General features: G+C 60.0%; 1 protein-coding gene and 1 long non-coding RNA gene across 11 annotated transcripts in view; one reads left to right on the plus strand and one right to left on the minus strand.

The window, feature by feature from the left end:
- Positions 1–10,589: 10,589 nt before the first annotated feature.
- CBFA2T3 (CBFA2/RUNX1 partner transcriptional co-repressor 3) overlaps positions 10,590–21,944 on the plus strand; it is a 29,166-nt gene continuing 17,811 nt past the window's right edge. For 2 of the 9 annotated variants that reach the window (XM_065028788.1, XM_065028794.1), the window contains exons 1-2: positions 10,595–10,871; positions 15,781–16,126. In XM_065028788.1, coding sequence (XP_064884860.1) covers positions 15,988–16,126 — 139 coding nt within the window. In that variant the 5' untranslated portion in view covers positions 10,595–10,871; positions 15,781–15,987. Of the gene's footprint in view, positions 10,872–15,780; positions 16,127–18,710; positions 18,987–20,685; positions 20,901–21,944 lie in introns of those variants that run through there. The other 7 variants (XM_065028790.1, XM_065028791.1, XM_065028789.1 and 4 more) reach the window with 7 other exon arrangements.
- On the minus strand, positions 15,945–19,098 carry LOC135575340 (uncharacterized). 2 transcript variants are annotated; one of them, XR_010465916.1, is made up of 3 exons: positions 18,960–19,097; positions 17,769–17,850; positions 15,945–16,769 (listed from the first exon to the last, which is right to left on the minus strand). It is a non-coding gene; the product is annotated as an uncharacterized LOC135575340 (long non-coding RNA). The 2 variants fall into 2 exon arrangements; XR_010465917.1 differs by lacking the exon at positions 17,769–17,850 and having other exon boundaries at positions 18,960–19,098.

Genomic DNA, 21,944 nt, shown 5'->3' on the forward strand with positions numbered 1-21,944 from the left:
GCATGAGCTCTGGGGGGGAGGCAAGGACCGAATCCTGCTCCAGCACTGTGAGAACAATCAGTGAACCGGCCTGTGGAGAAGCAGAGTCAGTAGAAACAGGGCTTTGGCCACCATGGGGGACCCTGTCCTGCAGGATGCCCAATGGGACACTATGAGGCACCCACCTACCCCACGGAGCATCATCCTGTGGGGCAGCAGGGGCATCGTGCACCCATGTGCACTGCCAGTTCTGGTGGCACCCAGATGTGACAGCAGGAGTGGGGCCGTGGCAGCCCTGTTGGGCTGCTGCCGCCCGCAGCCGGGAACAGATGGCAGGCGACAGAAGCTGCCGATGAATAATCCACGTCTAATGAGCGCCGCTCCCCGCCGCCCGCCCGCTTCCCGCGCCGCCCCACACACGCGCCCGCTCGCTCCATCTGCACCTGACTCCTTGCACAGGGCCCCGCGCTGGGGTGGCCCTGCCATGTGCCTGGCACCCAGGGGTGCTGTCCCATACTGGGGTGCACCCTACCATGACCCTGGCACCTGTGGGTGCTGTCCCATACTGGGGTGCACCCTACAATGTGCCTGGCACCCATGGGTCCTGCTCCAGATGAGGGTGCACCCTGCCATGCACTTGGCACCTGTGGTTCCTTCCCCATACCAAGGTCCCCCTGCCATGCATGTGGCACCCGTGGGTCCAGCCCCTTACCAGGGTGCACCCTGCCACTTGCGTGGCACCTGTGGGTCTTACTCCATACCAAGGTGACCCAACCATACACATGGCACCCATGGGTCCTGCCCCAGACCAGGGTGCACCCTGCTGTGTGCTCGGCACCCATAGGTCCATCCCCATGGCAGGGTGTCCCGTGCACCTGGCACCCACCAATCCTGCCCTGTGCTGGGCTGTCCCTACTGCCCTGTGGGTACTGAGGGAACAGGGTGGCCCAGGGAAGGTTCTGGAGACCCGCTGAGCACCCTGGATACCTTTCCTGAAAATGCTGCTGAGAAACCAGCATCACTCAGGGTGGTAGCCCTGAGTTTCTCCTCATGAGGAGCACACAGGTGAGTTTTCCATCATCAGGGAAATGAGTCCTGGCTCTCCATGTCTGGGATGCTCCGTTTACCAGCTCCGAGGCATTTGTGCCTCCATGGCCTGATGGCCTCGGGTGATCTCCTGGCCATCACCATCACTCTGCAGCAAAGTTTCCATCCTGCTACCCCTCACCATGGTCCCCGGTTCCTGCATGGGGTGCTGGGGGTCAGTGGGCACCCCCAGACAACGCCTTGGGAAGAGGAGGAGGAGGATGGAAATCAAAACTCTGATGGATTGTAAAGCTATTGAAGTGCCAGCGAGTAAACTCCATATTTTTAACGGCATTTAAATGCCTCCAAGCAGATTAATAAGGTCTAGGTAATAGCAGAACCAGTCTATATTTATTCTATCTTAAACGCCAGTTTGTCAGGCTGTATTAATATTGATGGTAAGGCTTGGATTGAGGACAGTAAACGCTGGGACTTCACTTTATCTCTCCCAAACAGGCTGCCTCAGCCCCTTTATCAGAGCTGCGGCTGCGGCAGCAGCTGCCTCTTCAAGGGCTCAGCGCATCCCCTCTCCCCCCCCCGCTCCCTCTTTTTAATCAGAGGAGGAGAAGTTGCTGGCTTGATCGTTCCATTTTTATCTCTTTTATTTACTCCATTTTCATGTCTTTCAGTGCATATTTTATTCCCATCAAGGCAGGACCATTGATAGCTTAAGCTGTGCCCCCCCTCGGCTCCCCCCACACAGCGTGACGGGGAAGGACAAGGGGTAATTACCAGGGAAGTGCCCCCCCCGCCCTCCCCTCCTGCCCCGTGGCGGCCGCACGCAGCGTGGCCCCCCACGAGGGGATGAGCTGTGATTTGGGGGGCTGGGGGGAGCAAACTGTGCTGCCCTATATGTCCCCAGCTGTGGGGCTGAGCTCAGGGATGGCTCAGCAGCTGATCCCCCCACCAGAACCCACTGTCCCCCAGCCTCATGAGCATCCCTCACTGTTGTCACGGTGTTGCTGCAGAGGGACCCGTCCCCACTGCCACCAATGTTCTGGAGCATCTAGGACTGACCCTCACATCCCGTCCCATCCCATCCCATCCCATCCCATCCCGGTCCCCTCCCCATCCCATCTCATTCTATCCCAGTTCCGTCCTCCTCCCATCCCCTCTCCATCCCACCCTATCCAACTCCATCCAGTCCCACTGGCACAGCCCCAGCCACATTGCAGAGCAACACCGGGCACACCAGCACCCAAAAAAATGTTTAAATGGGTTTACTGGGTTTCCTGAGACTGTGCCACGAGCCCACTCAAGTGCCATGGGTTAGGAGTCCCGCACAGGATGGCTCGGGCTGCAGCGGAGGCTGATCATAAACCCATTTTCTTCCTGAATATTCCCCAAAGCCCAGATTCCTGCCTGGCTCTTCCCTGCCAGCATTTGAAATTCAAAGTACGCTCTGCCTTGATTAGTTCTACAAATCATCCAGCTGGGGAGCAGCCGCCGGGCCACGTGGCTGGGGCACAGGACCAGCACGGCTGGCGTCACCTCCCTGGTCCCGAGCTCTGAATATTCACAGCAAACTGTTTGTAGAGCCCTTCCCCTCCACGAGTGGGAAAAACGATGCAAAGACATTTGCAAATGGTTTCAGAAGGTGAGTAGTGCTGGCTCTCAACTCCACTGGTAGCCAATGTGAAATAATCATAATAAATGCTAATTGCAGGAGGAGGGTTGCAGCCTGGCACAGGTTTTAAAGATAGTCTGTAAAAATCTATGTAGGTAGCAGGACAAGTTCCAGGTTGTGCTGTGGGCATCCTTGTCCCCTCACTGTGGTGGCCTGTGGATCCCGGACGGCCCCTGGCACCATGGCCAGAGCAGCTTCTGCTCCCCCATCACCCTCGACCAGCAGCAAAGCAAACAAGTTGAATTTAATAGCCATTAGTCCTGGAAACATCAAAGGGCTCCTCCGCTGGAAAATGAAAATCCTCATTAACTAATAAAAAGCCCATCGCTCACTCTGTCTCTAATATAATTAACAGCAGCCAAGACTTCAATTAAGGTTTTATCCAAACTTCAAAATGCCACTCTCTCTCTCTCCATAATTACAGTGATCGCAGCAGTTCCAGCCTTCAGCAGGTTCCTCTGGCCATGCACACACGTGTGCACAGCCCCTGTGGCCCTGGGGACAGCACTATGGCTGGGGACACGGTGCCTTGTGCGGACATCCCAAATAGGAAATGTTTGTGCAATTTGCTGCTTGGCTGGGTGGCTCTGACTTCAGCAGGGAAATATGCTGTGGGTGATGGGAACGGGCCAGTTCATCCCCAGCTCCTCCGCGGTAGCTGGGGGATGCTTATCTGGCTCTGGGGATGGCAAAGGCTGGGGCTGGGGAGCCTTGTGCCGCATTATCACAGGAGTATGTCACCCTGTCCCCCAGCCAGCATCCCAAAGCCCCAGAGCCACCCCAAGGAAGGTGGCAGCATTGGCTGAGTGCCCTGAACCTGCCTCGATGTCCCTGGAAGGATGCTGTGGGCAGCAAACCCCTGTCACCCTGCCCAGCACCAGGACACTGGCACTGTCACAGCCATTGCAATGATGTCCCCAAGCCCAGCCCCTGCCAGCTGCTGCTTGTCGGGCAGGAGACCCCTCCAGCCTCCATGCCCATCCTCACACCTTCAAGCAAGAACAGGAGTCATGTTCATTTTAGGAAGGAAAAGAATGACTGTGTGGCTGGAGTCCTTAAATCCAAATAAACCACAACGTTCGTAAACCCTTTTTTTCTCTTTTTATTAACCTGGTAGAACACTGGCTGGGTTTTGCCCTGTCTTTCTCCCAGTTTGCAGCCTCCCTTTCCCACATACCATCCTTTGCAGCCTGGAGCCTGTAAGATGTCGCTCCCCCAGCCACCCACCAGTGCCACCAGCTCTGATTTGCAGTGTTCAGAACCCCAGGAGGTTTTTAGGGTAGGAGCTGTGAACCTTTCCCTGTTCCTCTGGGAGGTGATGACCACAGCACAGACCCAGAGTGGCCCTGATGGCAGCAGGATGCTGAGTGTCCCAGGGACACGTAGGGATGCTGCATGCCTCAGAGATATGATGGGGGGGGATGCTGAGCAGCCCATGGATGTGCAGAGATGCAGTGATGCTGAGTGCCTCAGAGATGCACAGATGCTGGGTTTCCCAGGGATGCTGAGTACCCCAGGGATGTGCAGGGATGCTGAGCATCCTTGGGATGCAGGGATGCTGGGTGCCCTGGGGATGCAGAGGGATGCTGGATGCCCCAGGGATATAGGGATGCTGGGTGCCTCAGGGATGTGCAGAAGGATGCTGGGTGCCCTAGGAATGTGCAGGGATGCCGATACTCCAGGGATACAGTGATGCTGGGTGCCCCGGGGATGCACAGATGTTGGGTTTCCCAGGGGTGATGGATGCCTCAGCAATGCAGGGAGATGTCTGAGCACCCCAGCCATGTGCAGAGATGTGGGGTGCTGCGCTCATGCGCAAGACAGCCCATGTCCCATGTCCCACCCTGGATGGGCTCAAGCCCTTGTTTGCACACGTTTGGGGACCCAGGACAGGCAAGAGAGAGTCCAGCTGGGTGCATTGGGAGAGCAGACCTGTCAGAAGACACAGATGGCAGCTCTCTTGGAGCAACGGGGACCATAATCCTCCCCATGGGTCCCATTATCATCTCTATCTGGTGAAAAAACTCTCATCCTGGATGTGTCTAATCCTAATCACTCCCTATCACACAGGACCACTTCAGACGGGCCAGACGGACAGACAAGGCCTCCTCCTGCACCGCATATCTGCACAGGCAGCCCCCAGCCTAGGGGGGGGTGGGAAGAAGCCACCCCTTTGCTCCTAATCCCTCTGCCAGGCCTTCATTTAAAAGGGGATTTGCTGTTTATTCCCTCTGCAGGCTGTGCGATCATTACAGGGGGTCAACATCTGATCTGGGAGAGCCTTGTTAAAAAATAATAATGGCATGTTAATTTGACAGGGGGGAGGCTGAGGAGCTGGGTAATGCACTGATGAGGCTCCAAGCCCAAGAGCATCACTTGGGCTTGTTGTCTGCAATGAAAGGTTCGCATTTCTGTGGCGGCAGCCAGCCAGGAATGTCACCGAGATGTCCCTTTCAAGCCGCCTCACTTGCTCATTTAATTCAACCCTCTCCTGCTTCCACATCCCTATCTATGGCAGGGGTGGGTGTGGGGCAGGATGGTCATCACTTGGGGGAGGTCTCCCACTGCCTGCCCAGCCCTGGGGGTACCTGAGGCTGCTGGGAGGGGGGAGAATAAATCCAGAAGGGAAAATATCCAGCAGCAGGTGCAGCTTGCGACAGGTCTGAATGGCTGCCAGCCAGCCTGGAAATCCCAACCACATCTGTGCTCATCAGTTGGACACCAGATGGGCCCTGGGTTAGTATTTTGGGCTGGGGTTAGCTTGGGGGGGCTGGGGAAGAGGCAACGGGGGCTGGCTTCCCCAGCCTGGGCGGATCACATGCCACCTGCATTCCCCCGGATATTTAGTCAGGTATTTTTAGCACGTTTTGCCAGCTGGAGACCAGATCCCTCTTGGGGCGTGGAGTAGGTCAAGGTTACAGCAGAGACCCCAGTGCTCCCTGCCAGCCCCAGCTCTGCTCCCCACTTCTCACCCCAAATCCTCTGACAAAACTCTGCTCCTCGCCCACCCTGGTCCTGCAAGCATCCGTCAGGCAAGAGCTGCAGAGCCCTGCACGCACAAAAGCCCTGCTGAAGTGCTAAATGTTATAATATTAACCCCCAATATTCTTCGCCACAGTTGCACATCTAATTACCCAGTGGATAAGTATTGTCCCAACCCTGAGGACATCTCATCCGCATCCTCGTGTCCTCCTGCCCCTGGTATCGGGTTGGCACAGGGACGGCTGCATCCTCCCGCATTGGTAGCTCCGAAAACTGCTGCAGCCAAAGCATGCTGGGGCCGGCCCTGTGCACCCCAGCCCCATGCACCTCAGTCCTGTATACCCCAGCCCTGTGCACCCCAACCCTGTGCACCCAGCCCGGTGCACCCAGCCCCATACACCCCAGCCCCACAGGATGAGATTCCAAGCTCCCTGCTCACTCCCCATGGCAGCAGATGCTGCTCGCCAGCCTCCCAGCTTCTGCCTATTTTTAGGAGCATGTTGGTGGATAAATCTGGCACTGTGTGGGCTTGAGGCTCCTGGCAGTGTGGCGGCTGCTGCCCCATGCCATGTTCTCGGGCATCGTGTCTCCCCATGAGAGCTGGGAGCATCAAGGGCACGCATGAGGCCATCCTTGCTGGCTGGGGCTAAGAGGGTCCCCAATAGCTTTGTCTGGTCTAACGTACAAGCAGGGGGACACCACCACCTGCCTGCCCCTTCCTGCAGGGCTGGGGTGATCAGGGCAGTTCTTCCCTCCCCATCTCTCTCTGAGTTCTGTGACCTGGCCAAACTGGGAGCCCACAGCTGCTCCAATAAGAGGAGGAAAGCGGTGAATGCAGAAATGCAGCTGTGGGGAGCGGAGCAGGCGGGGACTTTCATGCCCATGAGGAGGAGGATGTGCCTTCCCCCAATCCTGCCCCTGCCCATCTGGGAGGCTGCGAGGGGCCCTTTCTCCCTACATCTTCCCCCAGTCCCACTGCCTCTGTGCATACACAGACCCATCACTGTCCCCATCCCACTGTCTCCATCTCCATATCCATTTCCATCATCTCCGTCTCCATCTTCAACTCCATCTTCATCTTCATCTCCATCCCCATCCCCATCTCTATCCCTGTCCCCATCTCCATTTCCATCTCCATCTCCATTCTCATTTCCATCTCCATCCCCATCTCTATCCTCATCCCTGTCCCCATCCCAGTCTCCATCCCCATCCCAATCTCCATTTCCATCCCCATCTCTCATCCTCCACCCCGAAGCCTGGAGGTGCCGGCACAGCCCCAGGGACCATGGGGATGCTTCACCCAGGACACAGAGCCCAGCACCCCGACTGGAGGCGGCTGTGCGTCCCCGTGGCTGGCAACAGCCGTTCTGTTCCCCTCTCTCCCTCCCCTCTCTCTCCCTTTCTGAAAATTGATAATTAACCTTTTGTCCATGGGGCTGTTGTGTTTATTTGGTGCAGGCGGCTGCAGGGCGCTGATATGGAAATCGCAGGCTGCAGCAGCTCCCAGTCCTCCCCGCAATCTGCAGCCGTGCACAGCCGTTGGGCAGAGATAAGCAGGTGCTTATTCACGGCCCTGCAGCTGCCTGCGAGGGCAGCCCTACCTGATCACTCCAATCTCGGTGAAAAACTACTTGAGGTTAGGCTGCCGTGATGGAGAGAGGTGATAGGGACCGCGCCAGACAGCTCCCCCAGCTCCCACTTCGCCTCCGCCCGCGTTTCTGCCTCCCTCTGCCCATGTCCTCTCCACTCCCTCGTCGCCTGCTCTGTCTTCCTTCTTATCTCCCTCTCCACATCCCTTTGATTTCTTCTTTTTTTTTTTTCTTTTTTTTTTTCCTCAAAGAATTTGCCTTTGTGTTTCATGTGAACTCTCGGCAGCTCCCGTCTTCCTGGCTCAGCTGCCTCTCTCCTTCCCATCCCCAGCTCCTGCACCTCCTGCCTTTGCACCCACATCCACATTTCCCAAGGTTGGAAGAGGCAGGTTAGGGCATCGGTCTATAAACCTGCATCCCACCCATGCCATGCCATGCCATGCCATGCCATGCCATGCCATCCCATCCTATCCCATCCCATCCCATCCCATCCCATCCCATCCCATCCCATCCCATCCCATCCCATCCCATCTCATGCCATCCCATCCCATGCCATCACATCCTATCCCATGCCATCCCATCAAATCCACACATTTGTATGCAGCCCAGGCCATGTGTGTCCCACCCTCACCCCAAAAGGCAGCACCCACTTTGGGTGGCGATGGTCTCTTTTCGGTTCTGGCAGCTGTCAGTGATGTTTTGCTCACGGATTATTGCTGACTTCCTTTCACCTCGGGTTTCCCACCCGGGGGTGGCCGCATCGCTGTTAGACAGAAAGAGGAAGGCAGTGGGTGCTGCAGGTGGGGGGGAGGTGGTGAGCACCCCCCGGGGAACTCCCCAGCACCGGGGCACCGTGCGGTGCCAAGCACGGGGTTGGCGTGGCCCTGGTAAGTGTGAAGGTGGGTGGCGGGTGCCCCTGCTGCCCCCGGGGTTTCTGCCCTCCTGCTGCCCTCATGCTCCGAGCGTGGGGGTGGTGGGAGCCCATCCCGCTTCTCCTGCACCAGGGGGGAAGTTTCTGCTCTGCAGCAAGCCTGAGGCTCTGACTCAGAGAGAAACTGGCTGGGAGCACCAGCAAGCTCCCCAGAGGTTTGGGGGGGAGCTCTCCTGTGCCCCGAGATGCCTGGGGTTCCCGCCACGCTGAGGCTGACCCCAGGGGTCTCTACCCACACCAAGGCAGACCCCAGGACCCCAGGGGTTCCCCCCACACCAAGGCAGACCCCAGGGTTTCCCTCCATGCCAGGGCATTCCCCATCTGGTGCAGGCGCCTGCAGCTGCCTGGGCAGGTGCTCGCCTGTTTCCCTGCAAAGAAAACCCGGCTGCAGGTGACACAGGGGACACGGGGCCACAGCTGGGGGGGATTTTCCTGGCCAGCCCTGATACCCTCTGGTTTCAACTTGCTGCCCTGGGACACTCCCCAGGAGCCACCACTGCCATTTAATCCCCCATGCACTTTCTGTCTCCTGGCGCAGGCGAGCCTGACCCTTGCTGCAGGGCGGCTTGGCAAAACCCCAAACCAATGGTGCTGAGCCCACCTGGGCCTGTGGCCAGCCATCCCGCCAGAAATAAAAGAGGAAGAGGCAAGAGCACGAAACACGGATGGAAACCCTTCTGCTCGGTGGGACAGGCAGCTGGGACCCCTCCCCTCCTTGCAGCCACATGCTACCAAAAGTCCTCAGTCCCCATGGCTGGGCTGCTCTGCCCTCACTGCTGGGGTACAAGCATCACCACAGTGGATGGGGTAGAGCTGGGATCCCCCACCATCGCTGGGATACAGGATGCAGGTCCAGGGCATGCTGGGGGCAGCTACAGCATCCCCCCTCCAGCGTGCAGCCCTGGCTGGGTTGGGGTTGCGGTTCGTGGCCATGTGGTCCTTTCCCCTGGTGCATTGGCCCCATGCTGGGGCTTCCCCTCATCTCCCTGCAGCACCCAGACTGTGGTCACCATCCCCTGGGGCCATGGGCTGCACCCAGAGGACAGAGATGCTGCAAATCCTGCCAGTGACACCCCACTTCACGCTGCTCTGCCTGCAGCCTGTGTCCCCGCAGCACAGCACCTCTCACCTCCATACTCTGGGACCCTCCTTCCCACTTATCCTCCACTGTCTCTTTGCCATTGTCCCCCTTCCAGGAGCCCCAGGCCATGGACATGAAGCGGGGAGCCCCGGGTACCATCTGCGAGAGCCCAGGTGGCCGCCGAGACATGCCATCTGCTCAGCCACCTTCAGGGACTGTGCAGGCGCTGCTGTATTTTTAGGACACGTTTCCTCCCTCCCACCTGCAGCCTGGAGCTGCCTTTCAGTTTTCTAACAAGTTGTTTCTCTCACTGGCGGCTGTCGGGAAGCCCAGTATCGGGTGTGGGGGTGCAGGGATGGACGGCAAAGAGGAGCTCAGCGCTCGCCGGGGAGGTTATCCCAAGTGCCGAGTGGGTCAGGGCGATGCCTGGAGGAGGCTGGTACAGGGAGCCTGTCTGGCTCATGCCCGGTGCTGATGCTGCAGCTGCAGTTCATGGTGTTGGCAGCAGCCAGAGGACATCCTTGTCCCCATGGCTGTCCCCAGGCAGAGGGGTCAGCGGGTCGCAGGGCTGCAGCAAGGGCAGTGAGCCCTCAGTGTTGCAGCGTGCTGATTGTGCTGGGCTGCGCCATGCTGGCAATGGTGTGCTACACTGCAGCAGCCGTGCTGTGCCAGACTGCACCACATCACGCCAGGCTGCACCACGCTGTGCTGCAGCTATCCCCATGTGGCACAGGCTACGGTAACACAATGCACCACAGCACCATCCTGCACCACGCTGTGTTGCACCATGCCGGCCAAGCCATGCTGGGCTGCACCATGCTGTCTGTACTGCACTGGCATGCCATTTCAGCGCTGCACCTTGACAGCTGTGCCGTGTCATGCCATGCCACGCTGTGCCACATTATGCTGGCTATGCCATGCCATGCTGCATGGTGCTGCCTGTGCTGAGCTGCACCCTCGCCAGCCATGCCGTGCCATATCATGCCAATTCTGCTGTGTCCTGCTGCACCATGCTGCTCATGCCAAGGTGCACCATGAAAGCTGTGCTCTGCCACGACAGCCGTGCCACGCCATGCTGCACCATGCGGGTGCTGCCATGCTGCACAGTGCTGCCAGTGCCGAGTTGCACCGCGCCAGCCCCTCACAGTGAGGAAGTGAAGCCGGCGCGAAGGGGAAGTTGTTGGGAAGTCAGAGCGGAATGGCTGATAGGGAAGGCAGAGCTGGGCTTGGTCACAGATGGTTCCTGTTGGGGAAGGACATGGGTGCAGCTGCCTGGTCTCCCCCCGCCCGCCGCATTATCACTGCCCAGCAGCTGTTCACCTTCCCCCTCGCCATGGGACATGGCTCTGCTGCCACCCCAACCCCGGTTGTCACATGAAGGGCCCTTGCAGCAGGGCAGGACACCCTGAACCCCACTGCACCCCACCAGTGCTCCGCATCTCCCTCCTGCACCGACACGTGGGAGCAGGCTGGCTGTGCCAGCCCCTGCCAGGCTCATAGCACCGGGGTGCTGACACCCCCCCAGGATGCCCAGGGGACCCCACAAGCAGGACGACCACCTCTCCTGGGCCAGGGCAGCGGGCAGTACCAGCCAAGGTAAGGCAGAGGCAGCAGTGGGAGGAAGGTGGTGGGTGGCTGAGGACCATGCTGTGATGCAGGTGACTTACCCCAGTGTCACATGCAGCCTCGGGGGACAGGTGCTCCCCAAGGGCAGCACATGGCTGGTGCCCATCAGTGCATCCCTGTGGGGACCAGCTGGCGGGAGCAGGGAGCCAGGGCATGGCCAAACCTGCAGCACCATGGGGCACCGTGAACTCACTGGTACAGGGACCCATTCAGAGTCTGCTCTGCAATTAATCATAATGAATAATCAGCCATGGTTAGGTTTCATTTACAAAGTTTCAGTCCTCTGTTTACTGGGGTTTTTTGTTAATTCTCGGGTCAGTGGCTCACGTGTGGCTCAGGAGAGTGCTGCCATGCTGGCCTCTGGCAACAGCTGCATCCTGCGTGCAGCAGGTTTGTGCCACCAGGGTAAGGATCCCACCAAGGCTCTGTATGAACAGGGCATCCCATGGCCTTGTGTTGGAGCATCCCCCCAGCAGCGGCCATGCAAAGGGTGAGGGGCATTCCACAGCCCCCCACCAATTTCAGGGGGGCCCAGGGTCTGTGCCCAGCACAGGCAGGAAAGTGACTGCTGGCTGAGTCACCGGCGTTTGTCTGTCCCAAGTGAACAATACTGGCCCTTTGCCTCGCTTCCCCTTGCAGGCTGCGCTCCCTGCCAGCACGGTGCTCCAGCCACAGCCCCCTGCCCTGACACCATTCCTGGCACACACCCCACAAGTCGGGGATGCAGAGAGGGCAGGGGGGAGGGCAGCGGTTGGGGTGCACCCTGGGTGCTGCTCCCACTGTGCTGTGCCAGTTCATCGTGGCTGGGAGCTGCTCTGGGGTCCCTGTCCCCAGACCTGCCACCCGCAGCAACGTCCGGTGCATTCCCAGCGAGGGGCACCCTTCGATAAGGCGCCGGGAGCTGGGCGATGCCGCAGGGGCTAGGCGGGCACCGGTGACCGGATGGCTGCAGCCAGGGGAGCTGTGCAGATTGCTGTGGGCTTGGCGAGCTGCCGGTTAGGAGGTTGGCAGGAGAAATGTTTATTTTGTTGGCCAAATATCTCTGCAAACTTCCTGATTTCCTTGCGGCCGGCGAGGCAGTGATAGGGCTGGTGAGGCCGTTGCCTGCCCCGTGCTCTGTCTTCGGCGCGGAGAGCTGTTATCTCCACTGCGCAGCGGGCAGGGAAGAGGTGGAGAAAGGGAAATGAAATACAACAGAGGTGGCACATTTTTTGCTCTTGATAACAAGCCCTGCTTTTAGCCTGGGAACTCTGAAACGATGCAGGTGGCCAGAGACATCCGCAACGTCCCCCACTGCATCTGGACCTTGTAACGAATCCCAGATGTCCCCACCACCAGCCTGCGGCTCCCTGTGGCACAGCACAGACTGGTGCTGACCTCCCCGTGGCCAGAGCTGAGTGCTGGGACATTTTGACCCTGGGGGGGGCCTGAAATAAGTTCCTTGTGGGCTGGAGTGATGGCAGGCTGCGCCACACTGCCTCCCACTAGCTGCGATCGATTTTTGCAGGGATGCAAGGTGTTGTAAGTGCGATGCAAGCTAATTACATTCCCATCATTAAAGAGCCCGGTGCAGGCAGTTGCAGGCTGTGGGATCGGGGGGGATGGCAAGCAGGCAGGTACCCCTGGTTTGTGGGGGAGAAGGGGGACGTGAACCCACGGTTAACCCCAGTGGGGCTGCCCACGGCAGGGCTGAGTGATGCTCCCAGGTTTCCAAGCCTTGGCATCGCACCAAGGTTATGCATCCCCAGGCAGTGTCAGGGGCCAGGCCCCAAGGATGTGGCTCTTGTGGAAGCTCAGCCTCCCCATGGCAAAGAAAAGCTGGAAACTTGGCCCCCAGCAGCCTCAAAACCTTAAAGCACCCAGAGAATGGTGCCATATCCCGAAGTCTCCCCATGTTTAGGCCAAGCCAGTGATTTTTTGGAGCCTGCAGCACAGGGTAAGCAGGAATGATAAGCAGTAGGGGCTGGTTTCCCTTTGAATGCCACAAAGCAGGAACGAATCTGTCAGCCAGGAAAACAGGATTTTTTTTATTTTTTTTTTACTTAATGTTTGTGGAAGTTGTGCAAAAGCCACAAAGTCTCCAGGTCTGCTTCCGGCGGTGACAGCCAGGGGACTGCTCCTTCCAGCCCTTGGCTGAGGAATCAAGGGGCTGAGGTGGCTGTTGCGGGGGTGACCCCAAGGTTGGGGACCCCCACGAGTGGGCACAGAGGGAAGCCAGGTGCAAATGAACCCCCTTTCTTCAGCAAGGCTGCCGAGTGGCACTTCCTGCTGAGCAGATGTCACCGTAGCGGATGCAGCTGCGGCGGGCGATAGCTGGCGAGCGAGCAAGCCATCCTCCCTGGCCACTGCTTCCCCACCAGCCCCTTATCTCCCCCACGCATTCCCCAATGAATTAACGTGCAGGGAACGGCAGCGCCAGCCGGGGCTCCTGCTGCGAGAAAAATGCCAAGGGAAGAGCACTGGGGGCTGCAGCCAAGCTCTCACCGCTCACTCCAGGATGGATTTAGGTGCTGAGATTCAGACTATTGAGTCTGTGGATGCAGCCAGGGCAATGGGACCATCGTGGATACATTGTTCCTTCCCGGCCCAGCCGTTCCCGAGCACGGTATCCTCATGGCGATGTTCTGAGCAAATGGGTGCCTTGCAAAATGGGGCTTTGCATGGTGCGACTGCTCATGAGCTGTCCCATGCTGTTCCCAAGCTCTGGGCAGGCACCGCTGGCCCAGCCACATCTAGTGAGAACCACAGAGAGGCACCTGGGATTCTCTGGGAAGGAGAGGATAGAGACTGAAAAACCCAAACAGGCAGACAGACTCACTGGGGGTGACACAGGAAACCTGTGGCACAGCAGAACTGAGCACCGGCACGGCTCGGTGCCTTCACCTCCAGACGAAACTCCCTGAGAGCCGGGCCGTGGCAGGACCCCCAGCACGGCACAGCGGAGGGGCCGCCGGTGCCCTCGGGTGCAGGTCTGCTGCAGCTCCCAGCTGCACAGTGTGCCGGTGAGGGGATGATTCACCAGCATGGTGAGGGGGAAGGTTGATAAACCACCACCGTGGGCTTTTTTGAAAAGCCTGAGGCTGGTGAAGGGGGGATGTAGCCAGAACAGCAATCAGCTCCTACCAGCACATGGGGAAGCAACAGGGCTGAGCCTGAGCCTGGGCTGTGGGGGCTGAGAAGGGGAACAACATGGTGCTGGGGAGATGCAGGATGCTGAACGAGAGCTACAGGGAGAGAGGTGGTGGGTCAGGATGGATGGCTGGGCACCATGAGGTGTGAAAAGAGACCCCAACACCATGGTGGCTGCAAAGGCACAAGTGTGGCACAGGGCTGGGGCTGCCCCAGCAGCAGCGTGAGCCGGCGGCACCCATGACATTGTCCCCCAACCATCTGCTTAGCCCCGATAGCTGCTGGGGTCATGTGAGCGGGCAGATAGGAGGCCCGGCTGGCTCGTGGTGGTGACCATTTCCTGCAAGGGTTGGTGCCGGTTGCCCTCAGCTGCCTTCAGTGAGCACCTTATCTACTGGTGTGCACCATGCCAAGCCCTGGTGTCCCCCGCCTTGTCCCCAGGCTGTGATGCAAGGACCCCCTTTGCTTGGAGCATGTCCTCAGCATCTCCCCAAGCATCACCGGTGCAGCATCTCCCAGCAGAGATGGAGGACATCTCTCCTCCCCATGGGTCCCATGAGCATGAATGATGGGTGATGGTACCAACACCATCCTGCAGGACCCAGACACCCATGGGGGGGCACTGGTGGCATTGGCAGGCGCAGGGCAGGATGTGCAGTGACAGGGGATGCTGGTGTCTCAAAACAAAGGCAGTAGGAATCGCCATAGCATGTGCAGCAAATCCCTGCGCTGTCGCAGGCTGCACCATCAATCACGCACCAGCGTGACCGACACCAACTCGTCACCGGAGTTTCCATCCTCTCTGTTGGGTGGGAACCACAGGTCTCCATCCTGCCCCAGCTCCAGATTTGCCGGGGGAAGGATTGCCAGGCCGGGGCTGGGAGAGATCCAGGGAGGCTGTTGGGCCTCGGCAGGTGTTCATCTCCTGGCCTGGCCATCACTCTCCCACTGCAGCAGAGCGGGGCCACCGGCTCTGCCCAAGTGGGGCTGGTCCCATGGTGTGTCCCACTGCGCCACATCCACTCCGTGCAGCTGGGGAGCTGAGGGATGGGGGATGTTTCCCCATCAGCACTGACCCCAGCGATGCCAGATCCCCCTCCATCCCTACCCATGGGACCCACACGTGCTGTGAGTGCGTGGCCGTGGGGCACAGGGCAGTGCCCAGTCAGCAGCCACCAGCCCGGGTCGGGGGGCATGAAGGGGTTAAGCCGGGGAAGTTTGCTCACTGGCGGCAATGATTTAAACCAGACAGAAAGGTTCTGTCATCCATCACGCTAACAGCCAGATCATTGTGTTTTAAAGTGTCTGTAATTGCAGCAATACAGAGACTGGGAGAAAGATAAAGGCTGGGAAGATGCAAATAGAGAGGGGAAGCACCAGCCCACTGCACCCAGCAGGGAGAAACCCGGGGAGCCCTGGGGCCAGCCGTGCCCGGGGCTGAGCAGGGACAGGGATGGGGACAGGGATGGGGACAGCCGGAGCGTGGCTCGGGCATCCTCCTGCCTCCTGCTGGGGATGATGGCACTGGGTGGGTGCTGGGGCAGCCCCCCAGCAAGTGGGAGCACCCACAAGACAGCTCAAGCAAATAAAACCAGGGACAGGCTCAGGCAGGGAAGGGTCCAGAGTGGGTGCTAGACTCTATCTGCTTTATTCAAAATATTACCTTTACATTACTTGTATCTTGCGGTAGCCAGCTCCCTCATTATCCCTGGCTCACTTCTCTCCCTATCTCCTCTCTGTTGGAATCTAGGGATCCCTGGGGACAGAGTGCAAAGGATGCTGAGGTCCTGCCCAAGGTGTGCAAGGAGGTGGCCATGGGCACAGCCACGGATGCCAGGACTTTGTCCTGGTGGCCAAGGCCATGTGCAAGCATGCCAGCAGGGAATTCTTAACATTCAGACGAGTCTCACCGAATAAAGCGGGCTAACACAAATGTTTATTTTCACAGTAGTGAATTATGACTTCAATAGACCAAAATTACAGGCTGCGCGCGTGGAATAGAAATGAAGCAGACCCTGCCACCCAAACGCTGCCAGGGGGGATGCGGCATGGCTCCCTCCTGCCCACGCTTGGTCTCAGCTCAACCACCTTGCCAGGTATTTGGTAGCACCCTTTGGCTTCACCCCAGATTAACCAGGAGCTGGAGAGGTCGTGGCTTTTCACGGCGGGTCCCCGAGAGGGACCCGCCGTGAAAAGCCACGACCTCTCCAGCTCCAAGAGCGTTGTCACCTCCATGGTCAGGTCCCTGTTCCCAAAGGAGTCCTGTGCTGGCACCCCAGAAAACAGGGGCTCTGCCATGGGGATGCTCTCAGTCTGCCTTGGTGGTGGCTGGTGCTCCCCGGTGCCTTGATGTGTGTCCTGTGCACCGTGTGTCCAAATGTGCATGCCGCCAGTATTTGCATTTGCCACGCTGTGCCGTCTATGCAAAGCCGGGGGGGCGGCGGGACGGGTGTGCAGCTGCACACGGGGGCGGATTTTCCTCTACTGCTGGTGGGGCCATGACGCTCATCTGCAAGAAGCTTCTTGAAAATGGTCCCATGGAGAATGAGGGCAGCGCAGGAAGGGACAGGAACAGGGACAACCCCAGTGCTTCAGGCAGGGTGCACAGCAGCAGCGGGTGTGATGCTGTGCAGCGTGCGCACACCGTGCCGACCGGTGTAGGTATGAAGAATTCAGACGTGCTCATTCTAATGAAGCAGGGAAACGCTCTGAACCTCCCCTGATGTTGGTGCTGGGCCACTGTGAGAGTAGTAGGACAAGACACATCAGCTTTTGGGGGGAACAAGCAGGACAAAACTGGAGCTGCAGGTCAGAATGGCCAACAGTGGGGTGGATGGGGGCTGGGTTGGGGTCTTGCAGCACTGCCCCTCTGCAACCCTGTCAGTGGGGTGATGTCAGTGGGAGTTTGGCTGTGCAGTGGCCATGCAATGGTCATTTACTGGCTGTGCAATGGTCACACAGTGGTCATGTAATGGTCATTTACTGGCTGTGCAATGGCCATGCAGTGGCCATTCATTGGTCATTTACTGGCCATGCAATGGCCATTTACTGGCTGTGCAATGGTCATGCAGTGGTTGTATGATGGTTATGCAGTGGCCATGCAGCAGTTGCCTTTGTGGTGTCTTTGCAGTGACTGCGCAGTGGTTGTGCATCAGTCACGCCAGGGCCACGCACTGGCTGTTGAGTGGCTGTGCGGCGGTTCTGCAGCAGCGGTGCCACCCAACACTCCAGCAGCGGTTGTGCAACAGCCGTGCAGCGGTGACTCGCCGCCTGGCAGGGCCGCCGCAGTCCCCAGCGCCCAAGCCCTGGGAAGCAGGCGAGGATGAGTCATACAACAACCATATGGGCGGCAAAGGCTCTGCACAGCAACTCGCACAGGGAAGGCAGCTGCCAAGCAGAGTAATTACGCAAAGAGGCAAGGCTTCGCTCGCAGGGAAATTAGCAGGGCTTGCATTACCCGGCGCACAAGCAAGCAACAACATCGTAGTAGGTTTTGAGGGAGAAGGAAATTTTTAGTGCTCCCCCCAGCTGGCATGGGGCATGCAGGAAGGGCACGCCGGGGGGCAGGCAGCCCTGCAAATGCATGCACAGGCATGACCGCTGCCATGCACCACTGCCAGGGGTGGGCCCTGCTGGCATTCCCACAGCCCTGGTGCTGCACAGCCACCCTAGGGAGCCCCTCCAAGGCCGAGCAGGGTGGGGGGTACCCTGAGACCAGGCAGGGATGGGTGTACGGACCATGGAGTGCTAATAGGTGCTCCGCTCGTGGGGTTTGTGGCTGCGCGTGTGGCCGTTCCTGTTGCAACCCCAGCCCTCAGGCCTTTGGGAAGCAGAACAACCACAACTCCGGCCCCCTGCTGCCCCCCAGCCCCTTGCAAGCACCCCCACCCTGCTCCACCCCCTGCAAGTCCCAGCCCGGGCTCCTTGACTGTTCCCACGGCCCCAGACGAGCCCTGGGCCCATCCCCTTGCTGTCCCCCATCCCACACAACCAACTCCCGGCCTCTTCCAAATCCCAGCCCTGACTCCTTGTAAATCCACAAAACATTTGTAGCCACCCACCCACACTTTGCAACCCTCCATCTTCAGCAGCCCCCAACCCCTTGCAATCTTTGAACCTTTTGCAAACCCCAGTCCCCTGCAGCCCCCAAACCGCGTGCACTCCCTGCACAGCCCCCCGCGGGTTCCGGTGCAGTCCCCAGACCCTGTGCATCCCCCATTGCCCCGTGTAGCCCCGGTGCCGTGCAGCCCCATGTTCCTGTGCAGCCCCCGGCGCCGTGCAGCCCCCCAGTGCCGTGCAACCCCATGTCCCCGTGCAGCCCCCGGCGCCGTGCAGCCCCGTCTCCCCGTGGAGCTCCCCGCTGCCGTGCAGCCCCGTTTCCCCGTGCCTCCCGCTCCCCCTCCGCTGCCGCGCGCCGCGGGGGTCGCCGCTCCGGTGGCGGCCGCGGGGCGCCCCCTGCCGGGCGCGGTGCAGGCACCGTCTAAGGCAGCGGCGCGAGCGGGCGGCGCTCACTCCGGGGCGGGCGCGCGGCGCGGCGGCAGCGGCGGCGGCAGCAGCGGGCGCTGCGGGCGGCCCGGCCCGGCACGGAGCGCGGCCGCGGACGCCCCATGGCCGCGACGCGGCGCCGGAGGATGCGCCGCCGGGCAGCGCGCAGGGGGTGAACCAGCCCCGCGGATTTACCGGCTTCTCCTTCTCCGCCCTTCCCCGCTTCTCCGGTGCCCCCCCTCCGGGGGGAGGGGAAGCGCCCTGACTCCCGGGCTGGCGGCCCCCGGTGGCCCCGGGCGCGGCGAGCGGCGGCGGGCAGGTGTCGGGGGCAGCCGCCGCCGCGGGGCCGCGCTCCGCCCGCACCGGCCTTAACCGGGCCGGGACCGCCGCCGGGGGCCGCTACCGGCTCTGCCCGCTCCTGCCGGCCCCTGCCTTGGGACTTACCTCACGCCGCCACCACACCTCAGGACGGTAAGTGCCGTCCGCGGCCGGGAACGGGGACGGGGTGGCTCCGAGGGAGGAGGTGCTGGGGATGCTGCCGGTGCCCGGGGGGCTGCTCCCGGTGCGCAAGACTCAGGGAGGCTCTCGGTTCTCGGGTGGTGCTCCCTGTGTGCAGGGGAGTCAGAGGCTCACGGTGCCCCGAGGATGCTCCCGATGCGCAGCGATCGGGGATGCTCCTGGTGTCGGGGAAGCTGCCGGTGCCCGAGCCAGCGCGGTCCCCGCGGCCGCGCTGTCTCCGTCCCGGTGCTTGGTCGCTCCCGGGACTCGCCGCGGCGGCGGAGCAGGGCAAGGCGAGCGGGGGCACAGCCGGGGCGAGCGGGCGTCGGGGCCGCCGTCCGTGCAGCGGGCAGCGCTCGGAGCGGTTCCACCGACGGAGGCCGGGCAGGAGCGCTCTGTCGCCACCGTGGGCCCCGCTCCCACCCGCCGCGCTCACGCCGGGGCTTTGCCTGCGTTTCCCTCCCTATCACCAGCAGCCGCTTTCCGAGAGCCGGGCCAGCGTGGGGTGGCCCAGTATCCCCAAACCCACGCGAGTTTGTGCCCACCCCACCGCACCAAACCCCCCCTAGTCGTGGGTCCCGACTTCTGCCCGGTGGGAGAAGTCGTTTTCATCCCTGCATCCCTCCTCCTCCTCGGACCTCCAACCCGCTGGCTCCACATCCCGCTCCTGCCACTGCCAATTTAGAGATGGAGCCGCATTTCACGGCAAGGAGCTGTTCCACTCGGCAGAGTTTGTGGGGAGGAAATAAGGGCTGGTTTGGGAAGTTCCAGCAAACCCAGGGCTAGTTTGGGAAGTTCCAGCTGCAGCAACGTGTTTGCACACAAGGACATGTGGGTCCATGCTGGTGACACACACCGTGTCCTCGTGTGTGCTGGGGGACAGTTGTGCTGGATGCAGCTTTGGGAAGGAAGGCTGGCTCGGGGAGCCTCTGGCTCCAGCCTCAGCAGTGTCCTGCTTCTGATCTTTGCAGCCATAATCACCATCTGGCTCCTACTTTCCCTTCAGAATTGCATTAAGCAGCGTTTGCTGGCGTGCCCGGCTGCCCACTCCAGCCTCGCTTTGCCGGGAGGATGCTGTCGGTGTAGCGATGGAGCAAGGCTGGCACCGCGCTCTGCTGTGGCTCCACCGTGACGCTGAGCTGGGACACAGCCGGCTCTCCCCGGCACTCTCCCACGCAGCCCTTGCCACTGGATGGTGCCTTCGGATACTGCAGAGCATTTCTCTGGTTAAATGCACCTTTTGTTGGAATTTTTCTTCCCCTATTAGCCAAGAAAAACTTTGCAACTTTCCTTCGCTTTCAGAGAGGAGCTGCTGCCGCTGCTGGGTTTCATTTTGTTTTTTTTAATTTGAGGTCACGTGCGTGTTGACAGTGTCTTTGAATCTAAGCGATGGTTCGTCTCTAGCTTAGAAAGAGCTTTTGAGCTCTTCCCTCTGTTGTTTTCTCTCTGTTCAGGAACAAAGAGATTTTTCTGCCTTTAATGAAAAGGAATATTAATTCTCCTTTCCTTTGCTGAGTGACTTGAAGACACTCTGCAAACATCCGTCTGCTCGGCACTGCAGTGGGGTGAGCTCTGCCATGGTACAAGGCATGGAGATGTGGGGGGAACCATCCCAAAACCCCCGGCAAATGCGGAGCAGCAGCCAGGAAGGATGCTGAGAGCCCCAGTGTCCGTGGTGCTGGGGTGAGGAGCCCCCAGGCTGAGCTGCCTCCCGGGGCGGGCGCCTGCGGCTCCTGGGGCGGATGAGGCAGGTCTCTGCACGGTTCCACGCAGGGAGAAGTTGAGCGTTGCTTTTGCTGTGGCTGGGGAGGGAAGTGGAGATGGACTCGGCTGTGCAAAGGGGTTTTTCCCTGCCTGCTGCTTCCTGGCCGGTGTCTGTGTGGGCAGGTAAGGGTTTACCCGGGGATGGCCAGACGTCGGGTGCGTTTTGTTTGAAAAACGTGGGACTGCAAATGCTGGCTTGTAGGGAGGAAAAGCCAAGATGTTTGTGTGAGGGGGAGGCTGTTCTCCTGTGGTGCTGGGGGCTGGCACAGGGTGGGTGCCAGATTCAGGCAGGGCAGCCTCATGTGGGTGCAGGATTTGCCTCTGACATCAGGAACTTCCAGGGTGCAGGATGGAAAAACACTCCAGTGCTCGGCCCTCCCTCAGGCTGGGAGGGTCGAGCAGCTCCCCGGGCTCTGCCCGTCACTGTGGCGCTCTCAGCACCCCCGAGCTCAGTGGCCAGCGTGCTGGGGAGGGGGCTCTGGCAGGTCTCGCAGGAGCTGGAGGCTGGTGGGTCTCTGCTGATGTCCCCTGTGTCTCTTCCCCAGATTTCTGCTTCTGAGCCGATGCTCCTTTGCAGGCATGGAAAACCCCGGGCAGGATGCAGGTGGTGTGGCTGCGTGGTGTCGGCTTTGCCGTGGAGATGGGGTCTCAGCTCCGCTCACTGCTGGCAGCCGCTTAAATCCCCAGTGTGGTCTAGAGGCTTTGCAGGGTGCTGCAGGTGCCGCAGGACCCCCGGGGAAGAAGAGGCACCCCATAAATGTCTGTTATTACATCCCTTAATGGGGGTCAGTGGATTATACTGCTGAGCTCAGTGCAAAGCTGGGCTTAAACGCAGCTGCTGGGGCTGAGGGGATGCGGGTCAGATGCTGCAGCCCGGGCTTGTGCTTTCCAAGCTGGCCCAGGGACAGGAGCTGGATTTAGACAAGAGGAGTCCCCAAGCTGGGACCAGTCCTCGCAAGCTTTGCGATGGCTGGCACGGGCGAGACCAGGCTGGTGGCACAGAGGAGACCCCCTGCCTGGGCATTGCTGGTGTTAGTGCCATTGCCTGGCTGGGGGTTTATTTTTAGATTTCCTGAAGCTTGTTTTCTGCTGTCCCTCCCAGCGCGCTCAGGCTCCCCAGGGGCAACCCCACCTTGACGAGCCCGCAGCTTTCCTTTGGAAGATGCT

Source organism: Columba livia, chromosome 13 (assembly GCF_036013475.1).
Source record: "Columba livia isolate bColLiv1 breed racing homer chromosome 13, bColLiv1.pat.W.v2, whole genome shotgun sequence".
Lineage (NCBI taxonomy): Eukaryota > Metazoa > Chordata > Aves > Columbiformes > Columbidae > Columba > Columba livia.